The following is a 27,954-nucleotide window of genomic DNA, read 5'->3' as shown; positions in this document are numbered from 1 at the left end:
GGTGGAGGCCACTGACATTTTTCCCTCCTCATCTTTTCTGACTGTTTCTTCACTAGTTTTGCATTTGGCTACAGTCAGTGTCACTACTGGTAGCATGAGGCGATACCTGGACCCTACAGAGGTTGCACAGGTAGTCCAACTTCTCCAGGATGGCACATCAATACGTGTCATTGCCAGAAGGTTTGCTGTGTCTCCCTGCACAGTCTCAAGGGCATGGAGGAGATTCTAGGAGACAAGCAGTTACTCTAGGAGAGCTGGAGAGGGCCATAGAAGGTCCATAACCCATCAGCAGGACCAGTATCTGCTCCTTTGGGCAAGGAGGAACAGGATGAGCACTGCCAGAGCCCTACAAAATGACCTCCAGCAGGCCACTGGTGTGAATGTCTCTGACCAAACAACCAGAAAGACTTCATGAGGGTGACCCAAGGGCCCCATGTCCTCTAATGGGCCCTGAGCTCACTGCCCAGCAGCATGCAGCTCGATTGGCATTCGCCATAGAATACCAGAATTGGCAGATGCACCACTGGTGCCCTGTGCTTTTACAGATGAGAGCAGGTTCACCCTGAGCACGTGACAGAAGTGAAAGGGTCTGGAGAAGCCATGGAGAACATTATGCTGCCTGTAACATCATTCAGCATGAGCAGTTTGGTGGTGGGTTAATGATTGTCTGGGGAGGCATATCCATGGAGGGTCACACAGACCGCTACAGGCTTGACAAAGGCACCTTGGCTGCCATTAGGTATCAGGATGAAATCCTTGGACCCATTGTCAGACCCTATGCTGGTACAGTGGCTCCTGGTGCACGACAATTCCTGGCCTCATGTGGTGAGAGTATGCAGGCAGTTCCTGGAGGATGAAGGAATTGATACCATTGACTGGCCACCACACTTTCCTGACCTAAATCCAATAGAACACCTCTGGGACATTATGTTTTGGTCCATCCAATGCCACCAGGTTGCACCTCAGACTGTCCAGGAGCTCAGTGATGCCCTGGTCCAGATCTGGGAGGAGATCCCCACAACACCATCTGTCATCTCATTAGAAGCATGCACCGATGTTGTCAGGCATGTATACAAGAACACAGGGGCCATACAAAGTGCTGCATAATTTTGAGTTGCTGCAATTAAATTTTGGCAAAATGGACTAGCCTGCCACATAATTTTTTCACTCTGATTTTTGGGGCGCCTTTGAATTCAGGGCTCTGTAGGTTGATCATTTTCATTTCCATCAAACAATGTGGCATCCTTTCGCTCCTAACACATTACCCAGTCTATATCAGTATAGATATCCAGGAGGATTTCTTTTTCCCATTGAGATCTGATGTGTTTTCAAAGGTAGCAGGTGGAAACCTGAAAATGCCTGTCTGATACTTAAGTCTTGGGTTCATTACAGAACATCCCTAACAAATGGCCTAAAGAACAGGGTGGATGATGGTAGTGAATGGTGGGCACCCAGTGTGCATCTTAGGTCCAGGGGGTTGGTTCATGATGCAGTGTTGTGAAAGGCTGGCATTACTTCATTGCCCAGTTTTTGCCATCTACACCTGAATTAGCAGTCTGGACTGGGGCCGCAGTGGCTTTTCACTGGAAATGTGACCTCCCAGTATCCCTGAATAAGACAGGCCACCTAGATGTGGCTTCCTTTGATGATCTTCATGACACATGAACAAGGATTTTAGACTCCCAGACAGGATCTTGAGAATCATTTCACCTAGCAGTTCATTGTGTGATGGCCATCTACAGGATCACAGATTGTCACCAAGCCCACTTATCATTAAGGGACCTACTCTTGGCTCATCCTGCTCCTTACCTCAATGTAGTCCCCGCTTGTAAGTGCTGCCAGAACCGATGACCTGGAATGGCGATCAAAGTGCACAGTCACCGTAAACCCACTGGTCACCATCACGTGGTATGTGCAATTCAGGTTTGGGGTATATGACTGAGGATAATTGGAGACGAGATGACACCTCGGTTGGCGTGGAAAAGCCCTCCACAACCTGAACAAAATGAAAATAAAATAGAAGCATTTGTGTGAGCCACCTGTTTTTGGGAAGCTGGGGACATCATGAAGGTGAGGATGGACAGAGTCCAGGAAGAAGGTGTAATGAACTCACTCCTGTGGTATGACGATTGAAGCCTCCTCTGGTGACGGAGCTGTCAGAGATAAATTCAATGTACATGCTGTCCCCAGAAGATCGTATTGGTCCAGGAAGCTCTCGGCCGCACACAGTGGCCAAGATTGGTGACAACATATTCTTCCCTGCAAACACAAAACATCCGTCAGACATAATTGGGGACTTGAACGGCTCTCACTGTTGGCCTTTACATATGAAGTGATAATGTGAGCAAAAAAAAATAAGTGTCCAAAACAAAAGGAGTGCCAACCTTGCTTAATTTAAAAGAAATATATATATATATATATATATATATTGTTACACACGTGCAATTGGGAGATAGCTAGAGGTCCTAAATACTAGCAGTACCATGCCAGACCAGAGGGTGGCGAGCTGCACTAACTTCTTTCTCCGTCCTCTGCAGACTATCCACTGGAAATCCCATAAGGTGCTGGCGCTATTGATGACGTCACTTCTGGTTCCTGGGATGGGCTGTTTGGGGGTGGGGTTTAGAGGGGTGGGTTTATTGATGATGTCACTTCTGGCTCCGGCACCATGGATGACATCACTTCTGGCCCCAAAAGATGTCACTTCCGGTTCCGCTATGGATGACGTCAGTTCCCGTCACGGCCTTTAAAGCCGCCATGTCCTCAAACTAAAGTCAGTTCTGTTTTGGATTTCAACCTGAACACAACTCAAAAAAAAATACCCATTTGCAGCCAGGGCATATAATTCGGGTGGCTGCCCCAAACCTTCGATGTCTCTTGACTATCTTTGTCTGGCCTCCACTTTGCAGAAGATGTGTTCTTATTAAGGCTGACACACACGTGCGCATGGGTTCAAATATTGAGACTTGTCAACCAGACCAGGGGTTTGGCGCTCTCAATTAATCCTCTGCAGCTCACCCAAAGACCCGGCGGCCTCTTGATGACATCACCACCGATCCACCCACCGATGACGTCACTTTCGGCCTAGATGGATGACGTCATTTCCCATTCCCAGAATCCATCATACTGCCACATTCATTTCCTGCTCCGCCCATCCTGACTCCACCTCTTCCTTCTTTTCCGCCACATTAAATCCCAGAACTTGTCCTGTTAGTCGGCCCCATTTCGAACTCGTCCTGTAAACCGTGTTTTCTTTATGTTGCATCATTCTTGCAGTATATGGAGTGGCCATCCCCAAACCTTTTTCTGTCTGCTGTCTACTTTTTATCCCAGGCCTATTCATTACCTAGCTTACTTATTTGAAAGCAGTCTAAAGGCACTGATAGAAAATGTTGATTTTACTGCTTCAGATTAGCGAAACTCTACAAACTGGTTGACAGCATTTCTTCTTCCCGGTGCCCCAGCCATCTGGAAATGCGCCCTGTGTCGCCTTTGTGACTTACGACAAGAACAGTGACATTCAAAGTGCATCGTTGTTAAAAACATCATTCGAGTTTGAAGGTTTATTGTACTGTCATTTTCTTTTTGTTCTCCTTCCCCATAAGAATGAAAAATCAAAATAAGAGCTCTCGTTAATATCTTTTTGATCTCTCCTTTGACAACAACGAGATCAGAAAGAAATAAAATGGAGACGTGTTAAGTTTGCAGATGATACCAAGAGAGGTGGATTATCAGATAATTTGGAATCCGTCATATCATCACAGAAGGACAGCAGACAGGCTTGAGGAGATTTGTGGACGATGAAATTTAATGTCAGTAAATGTAAAGAATTACACATAGGAAGTCAAAATGTGAGGTCTGAATACACAATGGGCGGTCTGAAAATTGAGAGACCACCTTATGAAAAGGATTTAGGAGTCGTAGTGGACTCTAAGCTATCGACTTCCAGACAATGTTCAGAAGCCATTAAGAAGGCTCACAGAATGTCAGGTTATATAGCGCCTTGATGTGTGGAGTACAAGTCACAGGAGGTTCTGCTCAGCTTTATAACACACTAGCAAAATACCCGCTACTGCAGCGGAGAAGTAGTGTGTTAAAGAAGCAATGAAAAGAAAAGGAAACATTTTGAAAATAACGTAACCTGATTGTCAATGTAATTGTTTTGTCACTGTTGAGAGTGATGAGTGTTGTTGTCATATATATATATATATATATATATATATATTTACACACACACATAAACATATATATATATATACATACATACACACACACATATATAAACATATATATACATATACATACATATCTACATATATACACACACAGCTATTTCAGATCAGTGCAATACGCTGTTTGTTAAAACAGTTGACTCCGCTCTTACGCAATAACAAATCAAATCATTCAGTTGTCTTTGCTCATATGTCATTTTAGAGCTGGACGCCTGGCATCTTTTTTGGCCACAGGTTGTTTCTGTTTGGTGTGAGGTTCTGTGTTGTGGAGATTCTCAGGATGGATTGCAGGTGCTCATCAGTGAGGCGACTCCTGTGTGCTGTTTTGTTAGTCTTATCACTGAGAAGAGCTTCTCACACAGATATGTGCTACCAAACATGCACAAGGTTCGAGCCGCATGTAGACGGACTTTTTTTGTTCTTCAAAGTCACCAAAGCGCCGTGCAAACTCAGTGCTAATAACTCTAGCTTCGCAATAACTTGCAGCATCATAAGGTAGACTTGATTAACGCTAGTGCGGCAAGGCAGCTGAAGCGCTGCATTATGGGATCTGTAGTTTATTGTGTTACCAGCGCTTCATATACCCGGCTTTAATAACAATAATACAGTATATAAAATGATCTCGGGCCGGATATAATTACACGGGTCGGATGTGGCCCGCGCCCTTGAGTTTGACACATATGGACTAAATAGAACTTGAAAAGATATATTTTTTCAAATGTGATCGCAATTCAGATAGAGTTGACGCGACTACAGCCTGCATGCCTCAATAAGTCATCCTCCCTCGCTCTTACTTTTTACCGCTCATCTAATGAATACACTGAGTATGGCTTTACCAAAACAATCATTGATGGCGAATAAAGTATCCATTATTCGAGTATGTAGATCGGGTATATATATATACATATATATATACCCGCGATCGCAGCGGAGAAGTAGTGTGTTAAAAAGGTAGAAAAGAAAAGGGAACATTTTAAAATAACGTAACATGACTGTCAATATACAGTATTTGTTTTGTGAGTGTTACTGAGTGTTGCTGTCATCAAGGATTTGATTATCATTATTTCTTTCAATCAGGTTCGTATTTGTAGGATGTGTTGTGTTCAAGTTACATTCCGTGTTTGTCAATCGTTGTAAAGATGACAGGTTTCATTCATCGATTGTTTCTTACTGCATCAATAAACAGCTCGCCTTCTTCTTTATCTGAGACCTGACACACTGCATGCACGGGTTTTTTACACTGTCTTCCTTTAGCGGACATTGACTTTTTCCAACGTGTGCTTTGTTTCTGCAGTAGCTGGATTTATGAATATGCTTATATGTATCAGACGCTTCATATTTTTTGCTGCCTTTTCAATTGTGTAATTCGGTTTTGTTCAGCCTTTGGAACTGTTGCTTTTATCTGTGCACGCGTCAGTTCACGTGAGCCACTCGGTGTACATGCATCGAAGGTTCCCAGCTGTGCTGGTGCCATCTCTGCTATGTCCATGGCTGTATTTAATGTTACCTTAGTCCTGGCACTTAAAACTTTCTCTCGCAGTTTCGCTGAGTTTGTGTCAAACACCACCCTGACCATCTCATCTTCCTCTCCATAAGCACAGTCCTTCACCCGTGAATATTTACCCGTGGCAGTTTGCTATTGGATTGCCGCTGACGGACGGCCTTATATGGGCAGGCACTAAATTACAAACGCCAGCGCAGCCTGTCTATGAACTTAATTTAAAGTGTAGGTTTACATCGTGCTTTGTTTCCGTGATATGTCACTCGCCGCTTCTTATTGTTTCGCTGCCTTCTCAATTATATAATGCATGTTTTCTTGAGCGCTTTTGAGGTCTTCCTGGTTTTCTATGTACTGCGTGATTACGTGGAGGCGTGATGATGTCACACGAAACTCCGCCCACGGCGTTGAAGCTCATCTCCATTACAGTAAATGGAGAAAAACTGCTTCCAGTTATGACCATTACGCGTAGAATTTCGATATAAAACCTGCCCAACTTTTGTAAGGAAGCTGTAAGGAATCAACCTGCCAAATTTCAGCCTTCCACCCACACGGGAAGTTGGAGAATTAGTGATGAGTCAGTGAGTGAGGGCTTTGCCTTTATTAGTATAGATTGGTGAGGCCTCATCTGGAGTACTGGGCGCAGTTTGGGTCTCCATAAAGACATAGAAGCACTAGAGAAGGTCCAGAGAAGAGCGACTAGGCTGATTACAAGGGGCTACAGGGGATGAGTTATGAGTGAAGATGAAAAGAGCTGAGCCTTTAGAGTTTAAGCAAAACAAGATGACCCCTAAATCCTTCTCATAAGGTGGACTTTGATTTTCAGACCCCATTGTGTATTCAAACCTCACATTTTTACTTCCTATGTGTAATTCTTTACATTTACGGACATTAAATTTCATCTGCCACAAATCTGTGCCTAGCCAGTCTGCTGTCCAAGTCCTTCTGTGATGATATAACGCATTCCAAATTATCTGCTAATCCACCTATCTTGGTATCATCTGCAAACTTCACCAGCTTGTTCCTTATATTCCTCTCTAAATCATTTCTAGATATTAAACTGGGTGCGACGAGGATGGATAGGACTAGAAGTGAGGACATTAGAGGGTCAGCTCAGGTGGGACGGTTGGGAGACAAAGTCAGAGAGGTGAGATTGCACTGGTTTGGAGATGTGCAGAGGAGAGATGCTGAATATATTGGGAGATGGATGCTAAGGATGAAGCTGCCAGGGAAGAGGAGAAGAGGAAGGTTTATGGATGTGGTGAGGGAGGACATGCAGGTGATGGGTGTGACAGAACAAGATGTAGAGGACAGGAAGATATGAGAGAAGATGATCCGCTGTGGCGACCCCTAATGGAAGCAGCCAAACCAAAGAAGAAAAACAGTAGCAGCCCTGGCACTGCCCTCTGCTGGTCACAACTCTTAACGCCACCCAATTCTGAGGAGGTTCCTCACACCCTCATCACCCTCTGCTTCCTGTGTCTGAGCCAATTCTGCACCCATCTAAAAGCATCACCCTGAACTGCCATTTCTTTTAATTTGATGCCCACCCTCTCATGTGGCACCTCATCAAATGCTTGTCTCTCTATAATCTCTGTAATTGCATCTGACAGGCCACACAGAGCACCACAGACCACAGTGACCAGGAAGACTTTAAGGACCTTCAGAACTTGTGGGGCTGAATGGCCTGCTCCTCATAAAAGAGTTATAATGCTCTAAAGATCAGGGGCCTCATGTATAACGCCGCATGTAGAACTCGACTATAACATGGCGTAAGCACAAAAGCCGAAATGTGCTTACGCACAGAAAAATCCAGATGCAGGAATCTGTGCGCATCAACTTCCACGCTCTTCCGCTACATAAATCCCGATCAGCGTGAAAACTAACGCCGGCACGCCAGATTATGTAACGCCCAACTCCTCCCAGAATTACGCCTATTTGAATATGCAAATCAATATAAATGCCCTTAAGCGCAGCCTTCTGTGAAAAGACAATGGGAAAAGCACGGGGAAAATATAAGAATTTCAGCGAATACCAAGTGGAGGCAAAGGAAAACATACTATTTGTTCAAATAAACCGTGGTATAATCAACAAAAGGAAGTTGATCGAGTGACATAGCGTGTTGGAGAAACTTGAAAGCTCACATTCACAAAATCGCACAGTGCCGGAAATAAAAAGAAGTCACATATCAAAGTCGCCGTGAAAAGCGAGTTGTAAGCCCACTGTCTGAGTGTCATATGAAAGCTTATTAGGGTACAGAGAAAAAGCACACGGTGGGGAAAAAGCACAAATGTCAACTTCAATCTCGACATTTCCACTTTAATCACGTAGTTTATTTTGTCATTAAAGTAGAACATCATAAACTTCATCTTAAAATCGTTTAATTAACCAGTTTCTCAAATCACATCGTAATTAAAGTAGCACGTTAAATGCTTTGTTTTGTATTTGATCTTCTATGTGCTCTGTGTGTGTGAATCACTACTTGCTTCTTAAACCGGCTCTCTTCCTCCAACTGGACACAGAGTCCATTACATTCGTGATATTACAGCTCTCTGAATAACTAAAATACTGAGATGTATACGTGATGTCATTTTCATGATGATAGGAGTTAAAGCACATTATTAAACATGAGTTTCACTTCGATGAAATAATTTATTGCAGCAGTACTCAGGGCGGCTCTAGGCTTGTGGTGGCACTGGGCAGCGGAAGAATCGGTGGCTGGCCCTTCGCCCGCCAATGTCAGTAAAGTATCTTATGCACGGTGGATGGCCACGTCCGTTGCAGACACTGCATAGCCGCCTGTGCTCATGACACAAGCATTTAACTTTTGCCAAATTTGTCGCATGCTTTTAGCTGTGTTGTTATTTTTCTTTCTGTTTTATATTCAATATATATTGGCGTAGTCACTGCAGTCAGTGCTTTTCTTTCCCAAGTAACCGATCGCCACACAATCAGCTCTGTAATAGAAGTTAAGCCATCTGTAAGCTTAGAGCCGATTCTTCAAAACGTTTAAAGAACATTGAAATATCTTCGTAGTACATGTTTAAAGACACTCCCAGTGCAGAATATAGATTATTTAAATGAAGTTAAAGTTTTATCTGTATAATTTAACAAACATATTTTGCTGCATTTCACCTTAAAAATGATATCGTCATCATATGTAAATACGCGCTTTATAAAGTGGCTCAGGTTGTGAGATATTATAACTTAGTGCAAGTTTACAGTGGGTGATTGTACTTATAAGTACAAACAGTTCTACAAGGAGCAATTGATTGAGTGCATTTAAAGTTCTTGGGATTAAACTGTTTTGAACCGCGAGGTCCGTACAGGAAAGGCTTTAAAACGTTTTGCAGTGGCTGAGACAGCGTGTCCTTAAAGCTGTATACCGATAATTTCTTCCGATCAGCTGCTGCTGTGATTCACACTCAGATACAGTGATATAAATACTCCGAGTGGTGCAGTGAGAGAAATATGGAAAAAGATGATCCGCTGTGGCAACTCCTAACGGGAGGAGCTGAAAGAAGAAGAAGGAGAAGTGAGAGTAACAACGCTAAAGCAGTTATGGTATTTGGAATACTATGGCTGTTCCTGACCATTATATTGTTACGAAGTTAATTACAATCAGATGCATTACACTAATAAACAATATGCGGTTAGTTTCTGTGTATTTATAAAGCCGTCATGAAAATAATGAGTAATCACACAAGAACAGTACCATTGCTTTGACGCTGGGTGCCGCCAGTTTGCAAAACCGAGCGGAGAACTTGCGCACGACAAGGCATGAGGTACCGTGGAAAAGTGCGTGGCTTTACGCCAAGTGTAGGTTTTATACATCGCGATTTGAACGTGGAAAAGTTCTTACGCAATACATTTCTGTGCGTGCACCGCTTATACATGAGGCCCCAGGAGATGAGCACACCTGCAGAATAAACCGATTGAGTCAGATTTTGTTTTTGCCGTGGATCTTGTTTTCAAAACGGAAGGAAAAAGAAGGCAAAAAGAAACCCAAACTGCTAACAAGCAAATGCTTACCATCTCTGATGATGAGGCTGTCGTAATAACAGGTGCTATGGGCCTCGATATCGACAGCTAGGACGTTGAACTCCACGGTGGAGTCCGCGCTCTGATCAGCCACATGCAGTGCAGGTTGTTCTGGTAGTTCGCTGGCCAGCCAGGTGAGAGGACTTTTCTGTCTGCTGTCTACTTTTTATCCCAGGCCTATTCATTACCTAGCGACTTTTTAGAAAGCAGTCTAAAGGCACTGATAGAAAATGTTGATTTTTACTGCTTTAGATTAGCGAAACTCTACAAACTGGTTGACAGCATTTCTTCTTCTCGGTGCTCCAAGCCATCTGGAGATGCGTCCTGTGTCGTCTTTGTGACTTACGACAAGAACAGTGACATTCAAAGTGCACCGTTGTTAAAAACATCATTCGAGTTTGAAGGTTTATTGTACTGTCATTTTCTTTTTGTTCTCCTTCCCCATAAGAATGAAAAATCAAAATAAGAGCTCTCGTTAATATCTTTTTGATCTCTCCTTTGACAACAACGAGATCAGAAAGAAATAAAATGGAGACGTGTTAAGTTTGCAGATGATACCAAGAGAGGTGGACTCTCGATTTTCAGACCTCCCATTGTGTGTTCAAACCTCACATTTTTACTTCCTATGTGTAATTCTTTACATTTACTGACATTAAATTTCATCTGCCACAAATCTGCCCAAGCCTGTCTGCTGTCCAAGTCCTTCTGTGATGATATAACGCATTCCAAATTATCTACTAATCCACCTATCTTGGAATCATCTGCAGACTTCACCAGCTTGTTCTTTATATTCCTCTCTAAATCATTTCTAGATATTAAACTGGGTGCGACGAGGATGGATAGGACTAGAAATGAGGACATTAGAGGGTCAGCTCAGGTGGGACGGTTGGGAGACAAAGTCAGAGAGGCGAGATTGCACTGGTTTGGACATGTGCAGAGGAGAGATGCTGAGTATATTGGGAGATGGATGCTAAGGATGAAGCTGCCAGGGAAGAGGAGAAGAGGAAGACCTAAGAGAAGGTTTATGGATGTGGCGAGGGAGGACATGCAGGTGATGGGTGTGATAGAACAAGATGTAGAGGAACAGGAAGATATGGAAGAAGATGATCCGCTGTGGCGACCCCTAATGGAAGCAGCCGAAACCAAAGAAGAAAAACGGCAGCAGCCCTGGCACTGCCCTCTGCTGGTCACAACTCTTAACGTCACCCAATTCTGAGGAGGTTCCTCACACCCTCATCACCCTCTGCTTCCTGTGTCTGAGCCAATTCTGCACCCATCTAAAAGCATCACCCTGAACTGCCATTTCTTTTAATTTGATGCCCACCCTCTCATGTGGCACCTCATCAAATGCTTGTCTTCTCTATAATCTCTGTAATTGCATCTGACAGGCCACACAGAGCACCACAGAGCACAGTGACCAGGAAGACTTTAAGGACCTTCAGAACTCGTGGGGCTGAATGGCCTGCTCCTCATAAAAGAGTTATAATGCTTTAAAGATCAGGAGATGAGCACACCTGCAGAATAAACCGATTGAGTCACATTTTGTTTTTGCCGTGGATCTTGTTTTCAAAAACGGAAGGAAAAAAGAAGGCAAAAAGAAACCCAAACTGCTAACAAGCAAATGCTTACCATCTCTGATGATGAGGCTGTCGTAATAACAGGTGCTATGGGCCTCGATATCGACAGCTAGGACGTTGAACTCCACGGTGGAGCCCGGCGCTCTGATCAGCCACATGCAGTGCAGGTTGTTCTGGTAGTTCGCTGGCCAGCCAGGTGAGAGGAGGAAGCCGGGGGAGTCGCCGACGATGAAGACACCTTCACAAGCTCCTGAAATGAAGAAGAGTCCGACTTGTAGTCTTATATTCACAGTCATGGCTGATGTACAGTCCAACATTTCGTTATTACTAGCATGTACAGCATTTCATTTTACAGACCGCTTCTCTCTATGTCCACACTCCTTCATTCTCATTCTAGCACGCAGACATTAGTCTCTGTTTCTGCCTTTTCCCCCCAAACGTCTTCATTGTTTTAAACTCACAGAAATGGAGACTTTTGAAAAAGCTCTGCAGAATCGCATACGTCAGAAAATGTCTGTTTAGTGTTGTAGTCTGGACGGGTGGAAATGTAGAGTTTCAAAAACGCAGACTCTAATCGCACTCTGATTGGTTTGTGCGTATTACGGCTCTCTTCCGTGATTGGATCCTGCTGCCTACATCTTCTCATTCTCTGATTGGCCATCCTTCACAGAAGAAAAGCAAAGTCCAACAGAGCAAGGACAGAAGAGTTGTGTCCAGTGACGCTTACTTGTACGCATCTCAGTCATATTTATTTACACAAAAAGCAAATCATTTACTGACTACTACAGTTGTGCGGGAAATCCTTTGGCTGGCAGCATTACTATCCCTTCAAGGTGCCCATGCCCAGTGCGGGCGAAAATCAACTTCATGTGGATGTTTGGTTGTTTTAGTGCGGAATTCTTTCTGTTTAACTGGATGTTTTTAGTAATGCGGACATCGTCACGGTTTCATTTTTCGATTTTTCTTACTGTTACGGGCACATCCTGGAGATTATTGTGAGCACCAAAATATAGTGGGAGATGTAAAGAGATAGGGTGGTGCAGTGGGTAGCGCTGCTGTCTCGCAGTTAGGAGACCCGTCTGGGTTTGCTTCCCAGGTCCTCCCTGCGTGGAGTTTGCATCTTCTCCCCGTGTCTGCGTGGATTTCCTCTTAAGACATGCAGGTGAGGTCAATTGGCGATTCTAACTTGTGTGCCCTAGTGTGTGCTTGGTGTGTGTGCCCTGCGGTGGGCTGGCGCCCTGCCTGGGGTTTGTTTCCTGCTTTGTGCCCTGTGTTGGCTGGGATTGGCTCCAGCAGACCCCCATGACCCTTTAGTTAGGATATAACAGGTTGGACAATGGATGGAGATCACAAGGTGTTCACGTAGAATTTCTGTTTCAGACATTTGTATTTGCCATGTGTCCCACAGAATATGAATGCAGTAATAATTAAATGCCATTAGTGCCATGTTAGTGCCATCCCTTACCCCCTCACCAGTGATAAATGGGTAGAAAGTGTGCCACTGTGATGACCTCGCCACATCAAAGTATCACAAAGTGTTGCAGGCTCTCATCAAAGGGAGCAGGCCTCACCACCAAAGGCAGCCTATCCCCAAAGTCAAAAGGTAGGGACTTGGCCTGCACCGGCCTAAAATAGGCCTTTAATGTTTAAAATATTAGAAAATAACCTAGGAGTGGAGGAGATGAAAACTGTTAGAAACTTGTGATTCAAAGGACAAATAAAAACAAAGTGTGTTTGCAATTAAAAAGAACACAAAAGGGCAAGGTAAAAGGAGAAACAAATACGTATTCTCTTTAAACAAATTAAAATGACAATTCAAGAAACAGTAGCTTAAATAATTGCAGGATCCAAAAGCTGGGAAATCCAAAAAAGTCAACAAGAATCCAAATTGATGAAATTGGAGTCTCAAATACATGCTGGGCCAACATTGCAGCTTCTGCACTGCTAAGAGGTGGAAACAGCAGCGTCAGTGCAAAGGATCGGGCGTCGTCGTATGTAAGGTGTAAAGATCAAAACTTCTCACGGAGAAACTCGTGATCTCAATACGTCATTTGAGAATCAAAGTCAAAGGAAAGTGCTTAAACAATCGTAACGATAAAAATCAAGAAAAGAGCCCGTACAATAAATTTTGCTTTTTTTTCATATCCGTAATCTTGGACAGAGATGGGACAATAGGGCTGACATTTTACTGTAAATTGCTGCACCACTGAAACTGCATTCCATAACCCCCGTGACCAACTGCTTTGACAACTGGAAGTTGCAGCCTGACTACGGTATTCCCAGAAACAGTGAAAATAATTGTAACCACATTAAATACCTTTCAAAAGTAAGTGGTGATGGTAAATTTGAATTCATCATGCTCAAAAAGTCATATTAAGTGTATAAAGTCAAAGATAAATGTGACGAAGAAACACCAAAAAGTGATAAATGATACTAAAGCATAAGAACAGCAGGATCAAGTGGCCCCACCTCCTTGGGCACCACATACAGGAGACAGGACAGAATAAATGAAACATTAAACCAAACAATCCAAACTACATTAAATATAAGCAAACCAACAAGAAAATCATCAATCATCCGTCAGCCAGGGATGTGAAATAACAGCAACACTGTCAACACTGACCTGGTGGGACGGTGGGCACCGGTCCGGACTCTTCAATTGCAGTCCATTCGATGAAGAAGCCTTTTCCGCTGATGATGTCATCTGACATGAACTGCAGGGTCATGACGTTGTCGGAGCTTTGGATTGGAGGAGGAGGAGAGATGCCACAGAAAGTGCCCAGTGGGTACGAGTGGACATCGGGCCCATCGAAGAACTGCGGGCAAAAGCAAGCAAGAAGCCACTCAGAATGAAAGAGGAAGAGGAATATGTGGCTGTCTTATCTCAAAGAACAAAAATGTGTTTACACTTGTAAGGAACTTCATATTACGGTAAATGTGTCCGTTTGTCTGTCAGCAGACTGGACGGCTCAGCGCCGACTCTACAATGGAATCCCGAAAGAGGTGGTGGACTGGCTGAGGGGTCCAGGACTTCGACACTGTCTGACTTTGTCTTTCTCTCTTACAGTTGACCGTGGACCCCCTTGCTGCTGAATAAGTTTTTTTTTTTTTCACTCTTCCGTTGTCAACTGGCCAGAGTTCAACAATTAAAGAATGGACACATGCCGCTGGCTTCTATTAATGCTAATCTGTCTCTACAATGATTTCTGTTGTGGCGAGTCACTGGAGCTGCGACCCAGCCGGGACGCTTGGAAGGACTGGAAGGTGGCATGTACGTCCTCCGGGCCACGAGGGGGCAAACGTCCTGGATCAAAGGAGGACCACGGGAGAAGAACAAGGAGGTTTATGCCTATTGGGACTCGCCGGGGGGTGCCCTGAGTCTCAGAGGACCCGGGACTGATGTACTTCCGCCACACCCGGGAAGATGGAGGAGGATCCCTCCAGGGACGCCCAGAGTCCTTCCGAGTGCTCTTCCGCCACACCAGGGAGTGATGACAGAGGGAGAAACCTGGAGCACATCCGGGTGAGAATAAAAGGGCCCACCTTCCTACAGTCTGGGAGCTAGCGTCGGGAGTGGGAGCGGGACAAGGCTCCCGTGGAGAGAGGAAAGGCGGTCCAGGGACAGAGAAAGAGAAGCCCGGAGGAGTGGTGATTGGGGCAAGAAGCACAGTGTGGTGTGCGGGACTGAGTTGTGTGTTGTTGGAGAACGAAAAATAAACGGAAGTTTTATAAAGATGCGGTGTGTGTCAGGTGGTGTTCAGGCATGTCTCACACTGTGTGCTAATTCTGTATTAAGTCATATTTGCATTTCACCTGAGAACTTGTCACCTGTCCTCAGTGAAGGGTGCTATCTGAACTGAACTGAATGGCGGGAGGCAGCCGTCAATGGGACGCCAGGCTGTGCCTTGCCACACTCTCACATACAGTCATAAAGGGACAATTCAAAGGTGACAATTAAGCTAAGCTTCCTATCTTTGGGATGTGGGGGACCACAGCACACAAAGTAGACCTAAGAGAGGATAACGTTAAAATATCACAGGTGCCCTACGTCAGTTTATCCAAATCGAAGTTTAGCTGGGCTGAAATGGCAGGTTTAGGATTAGGTTTGTGTGATTTTACTTTAGAAATTCTATCGGCACCAATTTGAGAGGCATCGCCCCGGAATTTTTCGGGGTTTTCTAAATGAAAGGTCTGCATTTGTGTCTTGTAATGACTGGACGGATTAAGAAAGACACACACCTCTCTGTAGAAGGTCTTATAATTGAGCAGAAACCGAGCCATGAAGTTGAAGGAACCGCCAAAGAAAGCTTAGAGACAGGATTGTGTTGAGGCACAGACTTGAGGAACCATGGAAGGGTCCCAAGAAAGCACAGTGGCCTCCATAATTCTTAAATGGAAGAAGAGTGGAACAACCACAACTCTACTGACGACTGACCACTCGGCCAAATGGAGCAATCAAGCGAGAAGGGCACTGGTAAGGAAAGTAACCTGGACCTCAACGGTCTCCCTGGCTAAGTCGGAGAGGATCTGTGAGGAGAGGAGTGGAACTTCCAGAAGGACACCAGCGCTTTATAACAGAGAGACCTAAAGGACCTTCAGACTACGACAAACAAGATTCTCTGCTCTGATGGCACCAAGACTGAACTGTTTGGTCTCAACCCTAATCATCACACCGGGGTATGTTGTGTTGATTGCTTTAAGCATCTTATGAACCAAGGACAAACATGGAAGGGAGCTCTGCCTCCCTGAAGGCTGCCAAAGGAAGTGACCTGATGGATTTTGGGCCCAACCCGACTTGACCACACTTTCCCCCCATTCATCCATTTTCTTAGCCAGCTGCCTAAATTGCACAGAAGAAGCCCATGTGAAGTGAGAAGGATGGGATAAGCAGAATGTCTTCACCTTGAGTTTGTCGGCGTAACAGTCATAGTAGTCCTCAATGTCCATCTGGACGATCTGAGCCTGAATGAAGGAGCCTGCAGCCACGGTGATCGTCCAGCGGTAGTTGGCGTTCATCGGATATGGCCGCGGCCAAAGTGGAGAGGCAATCTGTCCGGATGATCCTGAAATTTCATTGCCAAACACTGTGGAGAACAGATAACACCAATGAAGAAACACAATTTTATACATCTCAAGATCTGTTTTTAAAGGAATTTAGAGGAAAAATGAACTGTAAAGGTAATGGACTGAGAGTAGCAGGCACAAAATGGCCATCTGCTCCAGAAGTGAGTCCAAGGCTGGCAGGGGACAAGTCGTTAATGTGACACTGTGACGCTAGGGCATGGAGCACACGGTGATGAGCGCATGTACAGAACCTTCAGAAAGTCTTCAGATGCCTTCACTTTTTACACATTGTGTGGTGTTGCAGCTAAAATCACTTTCATTATTTGGTTTCCCTCATCAAGATACACCCTGCAGCACTGCCACATAAGAAAAATATTATCGCCAAATACTTCTTATGTGCGTTGTATTGCATTGTGTCTGTTCTATGTGTGCTGCTCGGCACTGCCTGGGGGGCTTCCACACAGCTTCAGGTGGAGGAGCCTTTCGCAGTTCAGGACCGTGAGCTGCGAGGTGGTGATGGATGACATTGCCCTTCAAGTTAGACCTCTTATATCATTGAAAGATGCTGAGAAATGAGTTCACGCTTTTGTTTTCAGTCGACTAGATTACTGTGATGGACGCCTCTCAGGACCACCCAAAAAAAGACATCAATCGACAGCAAGGAGTGCAGAATGGAGCTGCTAGAATCTTAACTACTGTGGTGGGTTGGCACCCTGCCCAGGATTGGTTCTTGCCTTGTGCCCTGTGTTGGCTGGGATTGGCTCCAGCAGACCCCCGTGACCCTGTATTCGGATTCAGCGGGTTAGAAAATGGATGGATGGATGGAATCTTAACTAGGAAAAGAAAATCCGAGCACATCACACCAGTCTGAGCGTCACTACACTGGTTACCTGTGCCATTCAGAATTGACTTTAAAATTCTGCTTATGGTTTACAAAGCCTTCAATAATCTGCTCCATCTTGTATATCGGAGTGTCTGACATCTTATATTTCAAATCGTAACCTTAGGTCTTCAAATGACTGTCTGCTCAGAATTCCAGGAGATGAACTTAAAAGAAGTGGTGAGGCGGGCGACCTTCTGCTGTCAGGCACCTCAAATCTGGAATGGCTGACCAATAGAAAGTCACCAGGCTGATACGGTGGAGCACTTCAACAAACTGCTGAAAACTCATGACTGTAACATGGCCTTCTCATAACTTCATTTTAGTTTAATCCTGATGCTCTGCATACTCAGTTAATTATCATTATTATTCATGGTGGCTCTAAAATCCGTACTGACCCCTACTCTCTCTTCTGTTCTTTTTTCGGTTTTCTGTGATCTGCGCTCTCACCACCTGATCAAAGCAGCATGATGTTCCTCCATTGATGGTTTAAAGGCCAGAAGTCCACATGACCACCATCATCAAGTCCTTCCATGAGAACCCTGAATACCATGAGGACTGATTGAGGTCATTTATGTTAGGTAGAATGCCCAGAGGGGGCTGGCCGGGTGGTCTCATGGCCTGGAACCCCTGCAGCCGTCTGGAGTTTTGTTTGTTTTTTCTGTCCTCCCTGACCATCGGACCTTACTTTTATTCTATGTTAATTAGTGTTCTCTGATTTTAATTCTTACTTTGTCGTTTTTCTCTTTCTTCATCATGTAAAGCACTTCGAGCTCCATTATTGTATGAAAATGTGCTCTAGAAATAAAGGTTGTTGTTGTTCATGGGTGGGCACTGAAACGGTCTGTCAGAAACTGTTCTGGTTGGTAGCCAATGAAGGGTCGGAGCACCAAAATTAAACCAGGCAGGGAGGAAGTAATCAGGAGGAATGGCCGATCTGTGTGCCACTTGCAACTTAAGCCAAGGAAAGGAGTGCCAGACAGCAACGCTGCCGAGGGGAAAAAAGTAGAAAGGACGCGTGTCAGGACACTTGGACAAGGTTAGTGAGGCGGCCACCTGCACGACTTCTTGCAAGAATCTCCATACGCCTGGCTTACCAATTTCAGAGGATGAGATTTAAGACTTTTTACTTTCGGGATGGCGCTATCTTCAGTTCTCCTCCGGTTCTTTCAAATCTGCCTCTCATCTTCCCACATTTCTCCTCCTCTCACAGACAATAATATGTTGGACTTTTGGGTCTGGACACTCTCGAGCGTTTTGTCTATATTTCTGTATACGTATGTGCTTAACCTGACTTGTTCCTTAAGTTCATACTGAGAGTGTTGCTTACATTTAGGCGTATCGATGTGTGTGCCTCGCCTGATCGGGACGTCGTTTGTTCCTTAAGGTCGTGTTGAGAGTTTTGAGTATATTTATTGATATATATGAGGGGGTTGTTGGGATGGGCCATCCTTTCTAATTTGGTGTGTTCTGAGGGATTTTATATGAATATGGGGTGGGAAATTGCCCAAGGGACAGCTAAAGGGGAGTTTATTTAGTCGATGCTGCTGTGTAAAGTGAATGTGTGTAATTGTCCAGTTAAAATATATCTAAGTTTCTAATTTTTTCTTTTATGTTGTTCCATAACTGTTTCCATTTGTTTTCTGTCTTTGCTGAGGACAAGAAGTGGCAGAACAGCCTGGTCTACTGTCCTAACGAGAGCTTAACAAGTTAATCATCAATGAATGCAGCATTTCTCTCTTTGAGTTTAGGGGAATCATAATACATAAAGACAAAGTAAAAACAGGAACGTTACAAATTTATTAAAAATAAAAATCCTGAAATATCCCATTGACACAAGTATTCAGAACCTTTACTTTTGTAGAAGCCCCTTTTGTCAGCCATCCCAGCCTGGGGTCTTCCTGGGTTTGATGCCACAACCTTCACACACACACACCTGTCTCTGCTATTACCTGCATTGTGAGGGAGCGTCAGTTTGGATGATTTCATTCGAAATGTGCTAATCGTACAACTTAAACTTTATATTTAATATAAATTATTCTCATATAGTGCATGCCATAAAATAAAAAGCTTTTCGTTGTACAGTGGAACCTCTAGATACGATCACCTCTGTATACGAGAAGTTCAAGATAAGAGGAAAGTATGAGCTAAAAATTCGGATCTAAATACGAGCATTGGCTCATGAACGAGCCACGACCCAGGCTGTGTGTGTTTATGCGTGACGCGTTTCCCGATCCGCCTCGACTCGGGGATTCACCCAAGCTGACGCTGCCAGCCCGTCAGCTCACTCAGTGTTCCTTGTCCTCCCGTAGCGTGAGGATCGACGCGTTTGTGCGCTTGTGATTTCATTGTTTCGCTGTAGCAGTTCGCCGCATAAGCGTATCCAAAAATATCGCGGACATGCAGACGGAGAATAGGAGACGATTGCCCTCAAGAGGAGTACTAGGGTGTTGTACCGTGTTAGCCATTATGAATGTAGAGAAAAGCCAAGCAAAATGACACCCTCCACTGGCCAACCAAAAAGACCACAATATGCAAGCTCTGATTACATCTTGCCTGAAGAAGGGGCCTGAGTTGCCTCAAAAGCTTGCATATTGCAATCCCTTCAGCCAGCCAACAAAAGGCGACATCTTGCTTGGCTTTTCTCTACCCTCAAGAGGAGAGAGAGGGGGGCGAGCGAGCGAGCAAGAGAGATAAGGAGAGAGAGCGGGCGCGAGCGAGCGAGAGAGATAAGGAGAGAGAGAGGTGGGCGAGCAAGCGAGCAAGAGAGATAAGGAGAAAGAGAGTTGGGCGAGCGAGCAACCAAGAGAGATAAGGAGAGAGAGAGGTGGGCGAGCGAGCGAGCAAGAGAGATAAGGAGAGAGAGAGTTGGGCGAGCGAGCAACCAAGAGAGATAAGGAGAGAGAGAGGTGGGCGAGCGAGCGAGATAAGGAGAGAGAGAGGTGGGCGAGCGAGCGAGCGAGCGAGAGAGATAAGGAGAGAGAGAGTTAAGGCACTACGGCCATGTGACGCGTTTACCTGAGGGTGATCCGGTTCAATGTTGAGGACCAGGCCAAGGGGGCGCCGACGTAACACCTGACTGTGGCAGACAGATGGGTGGGACTGGACGGCGTGTACTGAGGGGACTGGGTGGTCTCATGGTCTGGAATCCCTGCAGATTTTATTTTTTTTCACCAGCCGTCTGGAGTTTTTTTTTTTGTTGTTTTTTCTGTCCACCCTGGCCATCGGACCACCTTACTCTTATTCTATGTTATTTAATGTTGACTTATTTTATTTTCTTACTGTGTCTTCTATTCTTCATTATGTAAAGCACTTTGAGCTACATTTTTTGTATGAAAATATGCTATATAAATACATGTTGTTGTTGTTGTTGTGTATGCCTGGGATGGGCTTCTAACTGAGACCCTGAGCTGTATCATCGTGTTGCGGGTGCGGCGACACTCTGTACCAGTCCCTGCTCCCCAACCTGACCTGACCTGCTTCTCTGCAGATCTTCTCAAGCTCTGTCAGGTTAAATGGAGAACCATCAATGGGTGGCTGTTTTCAGGTCTCTTGAATGTGTTCAAGCCTGGACTCTGGCTGAGCCACTCAAGAACATTCCCAGTGTTGTCCCTGAGCCACCTCTGTTTTGTCTTTGCTTTGTCCTGTTGAAAGGGAACTTTCAGCCCAATCTCGGGTCCAGAGCTCTCTATGCATGTCTTCATGAAAGATATCTTGATCATGATTAGTCCTCTAGTCCTTGATGCTGCCGCCACCACCACACTTCACTGTATTAATGGTACTGCACAGGAGAAGAGGGTCCTGGTTTCCTTCAGACATGATGCTAACCTTGGTCTCATCAGACCACAGAATCTCGTTTCTCACAGTCTCAAGTCCTTTTGTAATAATTACAAGTGGACTTCCGTAGCTGAGAAGAGGTTTCTCTCTGGCCAACCTATCATAACGATCAAATCAAGGGAGTATTGTAGTGGTGGTTGTCCTTCTGGGAGTTTCTTCCATCTCCACACAAGTTCTTTGGCACTCAACAAGAGTGACCATTCGGTCCTTGGTCACCCATCTTGACGAGGTCCTTCTCTTACGATGGCTCAGTTTGGTACAAGTGGCCAGCTCTCAAAAGAGTTGTGGTTGTTGCAACCTTCTTTCATTTAGAATCATGGAAGATATTTTCCTTTGGGAAACCTTCAATGGTGCAGCCTTCCCAGATCTGAGCTTCAACACAATCCTGTTTTTGAGATCTGCAGACAATTCTTTCGACCTCATGGCTTGGTCATTGTCAGCTGTGGACTTTCTACAGCCAGGTGTGCACCTTTCTTAATCAGTCCAGTCAACTGAACTGACCGCAGGTGTGTGTGGAAACATCTCAACAATCGTCAATAGAATGGGATACACCTGAGCCAAATTTCACATTTGAATACTTGGGTCAATGGGATATTTCAATTGTTGTAATTAATTTATAAAAACTTCTGAAATCCTGTTTTCGCTTCATTATTCTGGGGGTACAGAGTGTTTGGGGAATTTAAATAATTTTAGCACACATTAACAAATTGTGAAAAAAGTGAAGGGGTCTGAATTCTTTCTGAATTAAACCAGAATTGAAAATTAGTGAAAATACAAGAAATGTAAGGAGTGAAGAAGGTGGAAATTACAGAAATAAAGTAGAAAAGAAATCAGCTCAAAAGCCAAGACACAATCGCTACGATTCACCACGTTTATAGTGATGAGTTAATTACGGATTACACGTCAACCCCAAACTACCTTCGGACCCCTTCCTGCGGCGCCAATAGATTACATCAACTAATAACATCGATTTTAATACAAAAAATGAACCAGAGAATCCAAATGTAATTAATGACGTATATACAAATCCCACCAATTCCCCCAGACCTGTGCCCCCCCTTTCCCAACACATACAGTATACAAATAACATAAAGTTCTTGGACCCAAACTATCACACAGTGTCCACTCAGCTTGGTTTCTTTATAAGATCAAATATCCCACAATGTTTCCCATTCTTCACACGTGCTGTCCCAGAATAAAAAGATTGATATTTGCTCACTCAGATCTCGAACCTTACGACTGTCCAGTCCAGTCCAGTCCAGTATATAACAGACGTGCTAATTGATAATATTCTTGACATTGTAAACTCGCCATTAGATACGGGGGTCTTCCTAGACTGTCTTAAGACTGCTGTAGTTAAACCCCTACTTAAGAAACATAATCTTGACCCCTCTGTCTTTGAAAATTTTAGACCCATCTCTAACCTGCCTTTCTTAAGTAAAGTTCTAGAGAAGGCAGTCATTATGCAGTTAAATGACCACCTCAATAAACCTGCTATTCTTGATAAATTTCAGTCGGGTTTTAGAACAAATCACAGCACAGAAACTGCACTTGTTAAAGTAGTAAATGACTTGCGGGTAAATGCAGACAGAGGCCATTTATCTGTTCTCATCCTCTTAGATCTGAGTGCTGCATTTGACACCATTGATCACAATATTCTTAGAAATCGCCTTAGTCAATGGGTGGGCCTCTCTGGCAGGGTCTTAAATTGGTTTGAATCCTACCTGGCAGGGAGAAAATTCTTTGTGAGTTGTGGTAATTACAACTCAAAGACCCCTGATATCCAATATGGTGGTCCACAAGGCTCTATCCTGGTCCGCTGCTCTTCTCAATCTACATCCCGTTAGGTCAGATTATCTCAGGTTACAACGTGAGCTACCACAGCTATGATGATGACACACAGCTGTACTTATCTATAGCACCTGATGACTCCGACTCTCTCGATTCACTAACAGAATGTCTTACTGGTATTTCTGAATGGATGAATAGTAATTTTCTCAAACTAAATAAAGAGAAAACTGAAATTTTAGTAATTGGCAATAATGGATTTAATGAGGTTATCTGAAATAAACTTAATGCATTAGGATTAAAAGTTAAGACGGAAGTAAAAATTTAGGGGTAACCGTTGACTGTAATCTGAATTTTAAATCACATATTCATCAGATCACTAGGACAGCATTTTTTCACTTAAGAAACATAAGTAAAGTTAGACCTCTTATATCATTGAAAGATGCTGAGAAATTAATTCACGCGTTTGTTTTCAGTCGACTAGATTACTGTAACGCACTCCTCTCAGGACTACCCAAAAAAGATATAAATCGACTGCAGAATGCAGCTGCTAGAATCCTAACTGGGAAAAGAAAATCCGAACACATTTCTCCAGTTTTGATGTCACTACACTGGTTGCCTGTGTCATTCAGGATTGACTTTAAAATTCTGCTTATGGTTTATAAAGCCTTAAATAATCTGCTCCATCTTATATATCGGAATGCCTGACGCGTTATATTCCAAATCGTAACCTCAGATCTTCAAATGAGTGTCTCCTTAGAATTCCAAAAGCTAAACTTAAAGAAGTGGTGAGGCGGCCCTTCTGCTGTTATGCACCTAAAATCTGGAATAGCCTGCCAATAGGAATTCACCAGGCTGATACAGTAGAGCACTTTAAAACACTGCTGAGAACACATTACTTTAACATGGCCTTTCTATAACTTCACTTTAACTTAATCCTGATACTCTGTATGTTCAATTCATCATAATAACTATTCAAGGTGGCTCTAAAATCTGTACTGACCCCAACTCTCTCTTCTGTTTCTTCTTCTGGTTTCTTTGTGGTGGCCTGCGCCACCACCACCTACTCAAAGCATCATGATGCACCAACATTGATGGACTGAAAGCCAGAAGTCTACGTGACCATCATCATCAGGTCCTTCCATGAAAACCTTAAATACAAAGAGGACTGTTTGACTTATGTTAGGTAGATTGCCCAGAGGGGACTGGTCAGGCGGTCTCGTGGTCTGGAACCCCTACAGATTTTATTTTTTTTTCTCCAGCCTTTGGAGTTTTCTTTTGTTTTTCTGTCCACCCTGGCCATCGGACCTTACTCTTATTCTATGTTAATTAATGTTGACTTATGTTTATCTTTTATTGTGTCTTCTATTTTTCTATTCATTTTGTAAAGCACTTTGAGCTCCATTTTTGTATGAATATGTGCTATATAAATAAATGTTGATTGATTGATTGATTGATTGATATGGGGAGTTCATCGAGGTGGCCACCATCAAACCGTATAGGACTTCGGAGCTCCACATGAACACAATCTCCTTCCTGGCTTCAGATCGCTCACGTCTGTCCCCCTCCGCCATAAAGCTCGGCTCTGTCCTTTTCTTCTCTTCCTGCCCTTTCGCGCTCTTTTTTTAACAAGTGTATCCTCGTCCGTTTCCATGGCAACCTCCCGGAAATCATGACCACAGACCCCTACCTCACAAAGGTCCTCCCTATTGACAGATACCTCATCCTCCCATCTTAAGCTTCACAGTATATGCCATGTGAGCTCCGGCGGAGACGCGGTCACACATTGGTTATAACGTAATGGAGAGACAAAAGATAACCCAGCAAATAAAATTATGTGGCGGTCATCATATCTTATCACGCCACTATCCAGGTAAGAGTGCCCTTAAGATCTTCATCGGTGCATGTAGGCCCTCAGGAACATTCATGAAGAATGTGGTCCATTGTTTGGGTGGGCTCACCACAGGGACATTCAGTGCAGCAATTGGTCCCAGTCTGGTAGGGCATCACAAGAAGGTTTGCGACATGCCCCCTATGTGGCGGTGCTACACAATCACAACACTTTGTCCTTCTCTGCATGATCATAGCCAGCTCTGCTATTCCTGTCACCCTGATGTTGTCTGTCAGACCATATTGGGGTCTTTTGGAGGCCTCACCCCGATTTCTGTGAAGTTTCTGACTCCATGACATGACAACACTGAGTCGTACCGTCGGGTCTACTCCATGTGTCACTTCACCACCGTAGCGTCAATTGAAAGGAGTGCGTATTTCCCATAATGCAGTATTCCACACTCCTTCAAAGATTCACCTAATGCTGCTGGCCTAAGCTCACGTCATGGTCGGGTACATCTGGTATAAGGTATGAGCCCACCAGCTCTGCCCACTTGTAGTAGCGAAACTCACAGTGTGCAAACGTGGCCCTGAAGCCCTCGCCGCTGACCGAGGCGTCCGACACGAACTTCACCCACAGTATGTGGCCCGTCATGGAGGTGTAGTTGGCAGGCAGGGAGCTCCCACAAAAGCGAGCCACCAGCAGGCCAGTCGCGTTTCCTTCTCGGACCTCCAAGTAATCATGGGAGCAATCAGCGCTGTCCTGGAGGTGAAACATGCTGTGTTAGAGAAGACAAAAGAGAGAGAAAAAAAGGTGGGATCAGTCAGGAAAAAACGGTGTGGCAGCACCATGTGACAAGACTTCAGTTCCCAGAAGCCTCTGGGTCACTGCACCCACTGGGCGGCTTTAGCTGTTCATTCAGGGGGCTGCTGGGAGAAGGAAGATGAGGTGCTGAATTCAAAATGGAAGCTGCCAAGAGCTACTCTCATCGCTGCCTCCCCATTCCTTTCCAATCACAACTATTCATACCACGAGGATCACAGTTGGCTTAGATTTCCAGTCGCGTTCACAAAGAAAGAGCAAAGTACCTACTGTGAAAGCCCCCGTCTGTCTGTCTGTCTGTCCGCACGAAACAACTCGCCACCCCCTGGACCGGTTTTGTTGACTTGCGGCGCCCTGATTCTTCACAGAAATTTGTTCAGACAGCTCACTTCTCGTTCAGGTATCTGGAACACATGGCACTCTACGCAGTTTTAACATTGCCAACATTTACGGTACGCGTTCTGGTGTTCGACTTGTTGGCCGTCCTCCCTTCGACTTTGTTAATGGTTTAGCGTTTACATTCTGCTGACGGTGTGTGCTTTGGTTATCGACTTCTGGAAGTTCTCCTTTCTACGTCATTAACGGTTTAGTGTTTACATTTTGACGACAGGACGTCTCTTGGTTCTTCATTTCTAGTAATCTCCCTTTTGAGCCTGTTGTTGGTTTAGCATTTCGTGTTCTGCCCTCATTTCTTTTTATTTCACTCAAATGGTAAAGTTTCATGTGAGGGTTGTGCTGGGCGTCTTTCTACGTAATGTGCTTCCACTTTCCCGTTTGTCTTCTTTTATATTTGAGATTTGCGATTAGGCCCGGATCGAGTGTTTATCTGTTCAATCAGTGATTACCTGAGGGCTCTGTCACTGACGCCTGCTGCCGCCGCCGCCGCCGCCGCTCCTCTGCTTTGTGGTTTTCATCTCTTTTTGAAAATTCTTTTTGGCCCTTTTTGAGCTGGAAGTTCTGCTTTTGGCTCGGCTCTTTTAATGGATTTTGGTTCATGTTTTAGTGGACTTGACTTTTCTTTACAGATCCTTAGCACTTTTGGTATTTCTCTTTTAAAGCCGATTGGATTTTTCTTTGTAAATTGTTGCGTTTCTTCTCATTATTTTCACTTTTCAGCTGCTTTGTGTGATAAGGCAGTGACTCACATGGGGTTGAATTCAAAGTGAAAACTGTCATCCAATACGATCCACAATGTGTAACTTTTTAGTCAGGACGCATTTCAGAATGGAAAGATTACAATGCTAGTTGTAAATTTTATTTATTTATTTAAATAATGGGCGGCACGGTGGCACAGTGGGTAGCGCTGCTGCCTCACAGTTAGGAGACCCGGGTTTGCTTCCTCTCTGTTTGGAGTCTGCATGTTCACCCCGTGTCTGAGTGGGTTTCCTCCCACAGTCCAAAGACATGCAGGTTAGGTGCATTGGCGACCCTAAATTGTCCTAAATAGTGTGTGCTTGGTGTGTGGGTGTTTGTGCCCTGCAGTGGGCTGGCGCCCAGCCAGGGGTTTGTTTCCTGCCTTGCCCTGCGTTGGCTGGGATTGGCTCCAGCAGACCCCTGTGATCCTGTAGTTAGGATACAGCGGGTCGGATAATGGATGGATAGTTAGTTAGTTAGTGGGTGGTACGGTGGCGCAGTGGGTAGCGCTACTGCCTCACAGTAAGGAGACTCAGGTTTGCTTCCTCTCCGTTTGCAGTCTGCATGTTCTCCCCGTGTCTGCGTGGGTTTCCTCCCACAGTCCAAAGACATGCAGGTTAGGTGCATTGGCGATCCTAAATTGTCCCTGTAGTTATGATATAGCGGGTTGGATAATGGAAGGCTGAATATATTTTAATCATACTTTGAGCAATACACCAATATATCTTCTAATAAAAATCTGTCCTTGTTTTTCAATATATAGCATAGTAGAGTTCACCCACTACAGTGGGCTGGCACCCTGCCCAGGGTTTGATTCCTGCCTTGCGCCCTGTGTTGGCTGGGATTGGCTCCAGCAGACCCCTGTGACCCTGTAGTTAGGATATAGCGAGGTGGATGTTAGATAGTTAGCTAGTTGTGGTTTGATGGATATTTTACGCACCGTCATATACAATGGCTGGATGGACACATAAAGCCAAGGCCTAAATTCTAAGCCGGCCCAACTCTTCAAGCCGCCATCTCCAATTCTGTTAACCAGTTAGTCTCGTTGTTTCCCGTATAACTTATGGAGTCAGCGACCAAGGATGTGAACTTGTGTAAGCGTACTGTACGTTTGATACGTCACTGTGCTCTGTGCAAATCTATCTGTTTTCTGCTCACACGCACAGCCACATTAAGCACAGGGGCCCACACAGAAGTGCCAGGTAAGCAGATGGGTGAGGACAAACGGGCAGCGTGCAGTCAGACTGAGA

At 44.5% G+C, this 27,954-nt stretch overlaps 1 protein-coding gene across 1 annotated transcript in view; it reads right to left on the bottom strand.

The window, feature by feature from the left end:
* The window catches only part of cubn (cubilin (intrinsic factor-cobalamin receptor)), a 279,179-nt gene that overhangs the window by 92,901 nt on the left and 158,324 nt on the right, over positions 1-27,954 (bottom strand). Inside the window, 4 exon segments of the mRNA XM_039754274.1 lie at positions 11,401-11,598; positions 13,972-14,164; positions 16,251-16,432; positions 25,321-25,526. Of these exon segments, the coding sequence (XP_039610208.1) occupies positions 11,401-11,598; positions 13,972-14,164; positions 16,251-16,432; positions 25,321-25,526 (779 nt within the window).

This window comes from Polypterus senegalus, chromosome 5, assembly GCF_016835505.1.
Source record: "Polypterus senegalus isolate Bchr_013 chromosome 5, ASM1683550v1, whole genome shotgun sequence".
NCBI classification, from domain to species: domain Eukaryota; kingdom Metazoa; phylum Chordata; class Cladistia; order Polypteriformes; family Polypteridae; genus Polypterus; species Polypterus senegalus.
The sequence above is the reverse complement of the archived record's forward strand: the minus strand, read 5'-3'. Positions and strand labels throughout refer to the sequence as shown.